General features: G+C 35.3%; 1 protein-coding gene across 1 annotated transcript; it reads left to right on the plus strand.

Moving 5' to 3' along the window:
- The first annotated feature begins 1,613 nt into the window (after nt 1-1,613).
- LOC138902195 (uncharacterized) lies at nt 1,614-1,994 on the plus strand. The gene has a single exon (XM_070190034.1). The coding sequence runs from the start codon at nt 1,614-1,616 to the stop codon at nt 1,992-1,994; it is 381 nt and encodes a 126-aa protein (XP_070046135.1).
- The last annotated feature ends 6,094 nt before the right edge of the window (nt 1,995-8,088 follow it).

Consider the following 8,088-nt stretch of genomic DNA (forward strand, 5'->3'; position numbering starts at 1 on the left):
TCTATTGCAGCAAAGTAACATGATAAGAATCAATCTAATACCGAAATGGTGGGCTCGTATGAGGCCCAAAAAATTAAATCTAAACTCTCAAAATTCCTCTTAGCTCTACAAAAATTATCTAAATTTGAATTATTTAAAAGTTTATTAGATGATCTAACAAAATAAATCATACTTTTCTTGAAGTTAAACGACAGACATGGTAATGAAACAAACAGTAGTTTGATATGAGCTCACTCAAATAATATGCATATGACAGAATACTTCAAAGGTCAAATTCGTTCCAGATCTTGCTAAAACCCCCAACATCCCATCTTGTTTGTTCACCAATTTTTCAAAATTTCAAACCGTATGGTAATCTAAATACCAACATGAGAGCAGATAGATCAAATCACAGATATTTTCATTGGTTTAAAATAACTAAAAAATTCAAACCCCAAATATAATGGGTCATGAAGTAGATTCAATATTTTATAAACCAAAAGATGCCACCATGCAAATAGACAATCATTATTCCCCTTAATATTATGCATTCTAAACCCATTTAGTAATTCATCTCCAAAAACTTATCCTTCAATATAAACAAATAAACCGAATTATAAAGCCAAATTCATTTCATGCTTTATAACATAATCCAAATCGAACACATGAAAATGGAATAGAAATGATTAAGATATGGATCCAATATTCAAAAGAGTATAAGAGACAAAATTTAAAAGGCAAAGCAAGTAATGAACCTTTAACGTAGAATTCAAAATATCGCCAGTATGAAACTTGAGCAGTGATTGCAGAACCGAACCGCGATCGGAGACCTATTTCCTTAACTGTTTTCGTCCTCTCACCCATGAAGAAAGTGAGTTCCTTCTGTTTGGTATTTTAATGGATGATTCTTTTTTATCCGATTCCTCTCCAATCTTCTCTTTTTTTTCTTCGTCAGTTTTTTCTTTTATAAAGAAGAACAATTGTAGTTATCAAGTCTTTTGCCAAGGATTTGAAGTGAAGACGTGGGATTGAGGTTCAGAAAAGAATTGAGACGTGAGGTGTGGGCTGGAGTAGATTGACGTGAAGGGGGAGGGAATTAGGGAGTTAGTTATATTTTTATCTTTGTGAGAGCAAATCACGTGAATATGGAGGTGTATATGAGAGTCATGGGGTGAGTGAAATCTCTTTTAAGTTAAAGTTTATTACTAAACTTTTGGCAAAGTTACGTGAACTTAATTGCTTCTTCTTCATTTTTTCTTTTTCTTTTTTGTTTCTTTTAGAACTAAAATTCAATTAAAATATTAATTAACTAAGTCTGATTAACAACAAAAGATATATATATATATATATATATATATATATAATTTAATTACACTAAAATAAATACCACAACTTATTCAAATTCTAATTAAAAGAAACCATTTATTTTTTGTAAATTTTCTTTTCTCTAAGACCCTAAGAATGTGAATATTTTTTTTTTTAGTTTTTAATATTTTTTTTTTTTTTCAAATAAAACCTATTAAGAGTAAGATAAAAGTTTAAAATATTAAGATTAGACTTAAAAGAAATATTTTACACTAAAATAGTATCGAATTTGGGTGCGGTCAAAAATTAGGTGTTCACAGCGCAGAAGGATGGAGTTACTAAAAGATTATGATATTACTATCCTGTATCATCCAGGTAAAGTAAATGTGGTTGCAGCAGCCTTGAGCAGAAAGGCAGAGATTATGGGTAATTTGTCTTTCATGTCAGCAGAGGAAAGGCCATTAGCCTCAGATATTCAGTCCTTGGCTAACAAACTTGTGAGGCTGGATATTTCCGAGCCCAGCCGTGTTCTTGCATGTGTTGTGGCCCAATATTCACTATTTAAGCAGATCAAGGCTCGCCAGTATGATGACCCACACCTGAAGGTTCTTCGTGAAACGGTACTACGAGGTGGTGCCAAGGAAGTCACTATTGGTGCAGATGGTGTTCTGCTACTCCAGGATTTCTCTGTGTGTTCCTATTGTGGATGAACTAAGAAAAGAGATCTTGGAGGAGGCACACAGTTCTCGATATTCTATTCATCCAGGTGCTACGAAGATGTATCGTGACTTGAGGCAGCATTATTTATGGTAGGTGAAAAAGTTTGAGCCCGGTAAGGTTAAGATATATGGTACTGATTTGGTAAAGGATGCCTTGGAAAAGGTAAAGTTAATTCAGGAACGACTTCGTACAGCATAGTCCGGGCAGAAAAGTTACGAGGATAAGAGAGCGCGTGATTTATCATTTATGGTAGGTGAAAAAGTTCTCTTGAAGGTTTCGCCGATGAAGGGAATCATGAGATTTGGGGAAAAGGGGAAATTGAGCCCAAGGTTTATAGGCCCATTTGAGGTGTTGAGACAAGTTGGGGAGGTTGCTTATGAGCTTGCATTGCCACCCAATCCATCGTGAGTTCATCCAGTTTTTCATGTATCTATGCTCCGAAAGTATCATGCCGACCTATCACATATGTTAGACTTCAACACTGTTCAACTAGATAATAGCTTGGGTTATGAAGAGGAGCCAATTGACATTATTCAAAAACAAGTTTGCCAATTGAGGTTCAAGAGGGTTTCTGCAGTAAAAGTCCAATGGAGGGGCCAACCAGTCGAGGAAGCGACTTGGGAGGCCGAGAAAAACATTCGGAGTAGATATCAACACTTATTCAGCACTTCAGGTATAATTCTCAACCCTTTCGAGGAAGAACGTTTGTTTAAGAGGTGAAGAATATGATGACCCAAAATGGCATATTTAAATTTAATAATTAATTATGTGTTCTAAGACCTTAAAAAGTACTATTTATCATTCCTCGACTTGCGTGCGTAATCCGTAAAAAATTATGGAAAGTTTTTATGTAAAAAATGGATTAAAATATGGATTAGAGCTTTAAAACTCAATTGAGTTGACTTTGGTCAATATTTTTAGCAAACAGACTCGGATCAGTATTTCGACAGTTCTGGTAGGTCCGTATCTTGATTTGGGACTTGGGCATATATCCGGAATCAAATTCCGAGGTCCCTAGCCCAATATATAGAATTTTGAATAAAAATAAAAATGTTTAAGTTCAAATAATGATCGGATGTCTAATTATATAAAAACGATCCCGGAATAGAATTTTAATGATTCCAACACCTCTGTATGGTGATTTTGGACTTAGGAGCGTGTTTGGATTTTTATTTGGAAGTCCGTAGTTAAATTACGCTTGAAATTGTTTAAAACAAGAATTTAAGTTTGGAAGTTTGACCAAGGGGTTGACTTTTTGATACCGGAGTCGGATTCCAGTTCCGAAAATTTTTATAGCTCCGTTATGTCATTTATGACTTGTGTGTAAAATGTTAGGTCAATCGGAGTTGATTTGATAGGTTTCGACATCGAATGTATGAGTTGGAAATTTTAAGTTTCATTGAACTTGAATGGGAGCATAATTCGTGGTTTTAGCGTCGTTTTATGTGATTTGAGGTTTGAAATAAGCTCGTATTATGTTTTAGGACTTGTTGGTATATTTGGTTGAGGTCCCGAGGGCCTCGGGTGAGTTTCGGATGGTTAACAGATCAAAAGTTGGACTAAAAGGTTGCTGTAAGTTTTCCTCTTCTCTTGGACATTTCGGGCTGTGATCGAGCCCAAGTATCGAGCCCAGGGTTGACAAGGCTCAGGCTCGAGCTTGTGTATCGAAGCGATGATCAAAGGTACAACTCGAGGGCCATGATCGAAGGCAAGGCTCGAGGGCCAGGATCGAGACCCAAGATCGAGGGTCACTATCGAAGGACCAAGCTCGATGCCATGATTGAGGCTATGATCGAATGACCATGCTCGATGGCATAATCGAGGCCATGACCGAGGTCCAGGCTCGAGCCTATGCCTCGAAGCCAAGATCGAGGCCTAGGCTCGAGGGCCAGGATCGAAGTCACGATCGAGGCCCCGTTCGAGGCCCAAGATGAGCCAACCCAAGATCGAGGTAGCCCAAGATCGAGACAACCCATGATCGGACTCACCATGATCAGACTCCCCATGATTGGACTCCCCCATGATCAAGGTCACCCCGGACAGATCTGTAAGTTATAAAAATTGGGGGGTTCGTCCATTTCGCCATTTTTAACAACTTGGAGCTTGAGCAGAAATCGTGCATAATAATAATAATAAATACAAGATACTTTGACGGTTTGTTGCAGCTTGTAAAACTATTTGATAAATTGGAAATTCATTGAAATTGAATTGTAGTTTTGTAAAACTATTCTATAAATTGGAATTTTTATTGAAATTGAAGGATTTAATATATATATATATATATATATATATATAGAGAGAGAGAGAGAGAGAGAGAGAGAATCGTCGCATTTTGAAGGAATTTAATTATTTTCTACTGGTTAAATAAATTATTGTTATATTCTATGAATCATGTTGATTTAAATATTCTAGCTTTATTTCAATTATTATTATTATTATTGACTTATAGTGAGTATCAAAGTCGGTCATCTCGTCTCTACCACTTCGAGATTAGGCTTGATACTTACTGAGTACACGTTGTTTACGTACTCATACTACACTTGCTGCGCTTTTGTGCAGGATCTGAGACAGGTACTAGTGGAGGACCTATCATCACATATCCACGTCATCCCGAGGCATAGTGGTGAGTTGTTCCTCTGATCCGTTCTGCAGCTACTAGTGTCTCTCTTTGTATTTTTTATTATGTCTATTTTTATTTCAGACAGTATTTGAGATTTTGTATAATCTACTAAATGCTCATACATTTGTGACACCAGGTCTTAGCACACACATTGGTTGGTTTGGGTTTTATTATATTTTTCGGGTTTAAATTTTTAACAATATATGCTTAATTTATTAGTTGGCTTGCCTAGCTGTAGCGTTGAGCGTCATCACGACTTATAGGTGAAATTGGATCGTGACAAAATGAATAAAAGTCCAAAAAAGGAAAAATAGATAAATAAGATCTTTGGTCAAATAGATGTGTCAAGTCATCTTCTATTGTTCCAACTTTATATATATATATATATATATATAGATGCAACGTGCCTTTTTCCCTTTCTATTCCTATTGCCGTCTTATTTCCTTCAGTGGCGTCTGTCTTGATCCAATGCTTCCTTGGCCAACTTTTCAAGTTTCAACTTAAAAAAAGACAATATATGACAGAAAATCTTAGTACTATGATTTTTCTTTTTTGGTCATAAAGGAAGTACTATGAAATTGATGTGTGCACTATTTTGTTCTACTAGCCTCTGTATCCCGTGAATTGTCACAAAATGTTGCAAAATACAAAAATATGGTTCATTTTCTGACAAAGATATTTAAATATTCGTTATCTACTCTTTATTATTTACATAGCCGCTTTTCTACCATTCCTATCTATATATATATTTTAGAAAATTGCATGTAGTTTGTTAAGAGTATTATGAAATAGCAAAAATCTTATGTTAATATATTAAAACTAAACTCATTATTTGACTTTTTTGGACGAAATAAGTAGTTAAGTTGTTATCTTTGGTGAATACTGAATCTCGAAACACGTAAATTAATAATCACTATATTTGTAAAGTCGATCATGATTGGTTTTATTTCTTCTTTGATTAATTCCCATATCATAATTTTAATATAACTTGTTCAAATGCCAAATTAAATAAATTGCATTCATTCGTACACTACGGACATTCAACACTTATCTAGTGCAAAGTTTGACAACAACAAAAAATATTTTGTACAAATCAACACATAGTTATTGAAGCAAAATCTAGAAGGTCACACATTTTGCAGTAGCTTTGGCTCACTGAACTTCTTGGAAGGCACATCTCAGTCCTTTGAACATTTTTCTTCTAACAGTATTAAATTTCTTTCACTTTTAAAAAAAGAACGAAAAGTCAAGCAATTATATCAAATATTTACCAAAATTGACTAATACGAGCTACCAACACAATCTAGGAAACAACCCGCGAAAAGTCATGCATATAACGCATAATCAAAGACACTTTTCTAACGACTCGGCGATCGTTTCGAGTATTACAATTTTGTAACCCGTTACTTCATTTATTGCAAATTATAATTATGTGACTTGTCGAGGAAATTTCAGAATGAATTGGAACACTTAGTTCCAAGAATTAAAGGTTAAGTGTAAAATTGTTGGTCAAATATTGATTTATGTGAAAACGACCCCGGAATAGAGTTTTGATGATTCCAATATCTCCGTATAGTGATTTTGGACTTAGGAGTATGTCCGAAAAATTATTTGGAAGCCCGTAGTTAAATTAAGCTTGAAATGGCGAAATTAGGAAGTTTAAATTTGGAAGTTTGTCCGGGGAGTTGACTTTTTGATATCGGAGTCAGAATTCAGTTCTGAAAATTTTCATAGGTCTGTTATGTCATTTATGACTTGTGTGCAAAATTTGAGGTCAATCAGACTTGTTTCGATAGGTTTCGGCATCGAATGTAAAAGTTGGAATTTGTTAGTTTTCACTAGGCTTGAATTGTGATGCGATTCGTGGTTTTAGCATTGTTTGATGTGATTTGAGGCCTCAACTAAGTTTGTATCGTATTTTAGGACTTGTTCATAAATTTGGTTGGGGTCCCGGAGGCCTCAGGTGTGTTTCGGGTATGTTTTGGGTGTTATCGGATCATTTTGGGCTACTTGGGTGCTAGTTTTATGATGTCTAGTATTGTCCTTCGCGTTCGCGGGGAGCCTCTCGCGTTCGCGAAGAAGGATTTGGCTCCTGGGATTTTGTTCTTCGCGTTCGCGAAAAACGAATTCTTACTATCCGTCACCAGACTTCGAAAGCTTATATCTTGCAATCTATAAGGAATTTGGAGATGATCCAAAAATAAAAGTTATAGTCCTTTGTGTCTAGTATTCAGAAAAACAAATCGTTTGGCATTTGGAGTTGTGTACAAAATGTTGTAGTGGATAAACTACAGGCTGTATTTAAAGAGTTTGGAAATCGCGAAAAAGAAATTTCTGCTGCGAAGGGCTGACTTTGGAAGCTTATATCTCGAAATCTATAAGAAATTGGAAGATGAGCGAAACATGAAAGTTGTGGACCTTGATGTCTATTTTTCATAAAGTTAAACCATTTTTCATTTGGAGTTCTGTAAAAAATGTTATGACCATTATACTAGAGACTGTCTGAGTTTGGAAATGGCCGTTGAGGAATTTGTTCATCGCGAATGCGGGAGGATAGTCGCGAACGTGAAGAACATACCCCTCGGCAGCAGATTTAAAATATGAAAGGGGACTTCATCCCATTTACCATTTTAACGATTTGGAGCTCGGGGAGAGGCGATTTTTGGGAGTTTGGTCAAATTACCCGAATCTATTGCTATTTTTAGCATTTAATTGGTGTTTTAAGTTTGAAAAATTGTGTAAACCCTTAAATTTAAATTGAAGATTTGATGGTCTAGTTGATGTCAAAATTTAATAAATTTTGTATGGTTGGACTCGTGGTTGAATGTACGTTCATATTTTATAACTTTTATCGCGTTCCGAGATGTGGGCCCCATTGGAAAGTTTTGAGTGAAATTTCGGATTTTGTTGGAAAATTAGTATTTTCATATGGAATTAATTTCTATAATTGATATTGACTGAATCAAATTAATTGTGACTAGATTAGAGGCGTTCAAAGGACAATTCGCAAGGTAAGGGCATATTAGAATAAAGAATTATACGGTTTGAGGTAAGTAACATTTCTAAACTTGATGATTAGGGTATGAATCCCTGAATTTTGTGTTATATCAATTGTTTAGAGGCGACACACACGTTAATTGACGGACATGTGGGCGTGCATCATAGGAATTATGGTTTAATTGAATTTGTGGAGTTGTATAATTAAATAAATATCATTATCCACATATCCTCCACGTGTTAGAGAAATTGAGCTGAGACTAATATTGAAGATCATGTTCAGGCTACGTGCTGATATTTTTGGGACCCATACGGATCGTGTTGCTGTGAAATTATTTGTTAAAATTGTAATTGTGTACTTAGTCACATCTATCATTTGCATATCATATCTCAGTCTCTGTTGTCATTCAATGATACATCATATCATCATGTCGGGTTGATTTTCATGGTCATTGAGACCCCGAGAG

The sequence above is a fragment of the Nicotiana tomentosiformis genome, chromosome 12 (assembly GCF_000390325.3).
Source record: "Nicotiana tomentosiformis chromosome 12, ASM39032v3, whole genome shotgun sequence".
NCBI classification, from domain to species: Eukaryota; Viridiplantae; Streptophyta; class Magnoliopsida; order Solanales; family Solanaceae; genus Nicotiana; species Nicotiana tomentosiformis.

What these genes read in the sequence shown, in the direction of transcription:
- LOC138902195 (XM_070190034.1), top strand. Translation starts at nt 1,614, where the DNA reads ATGGAGTTACTAAAAGATTATGATATTACTATCCTGTATCATCCAGGT.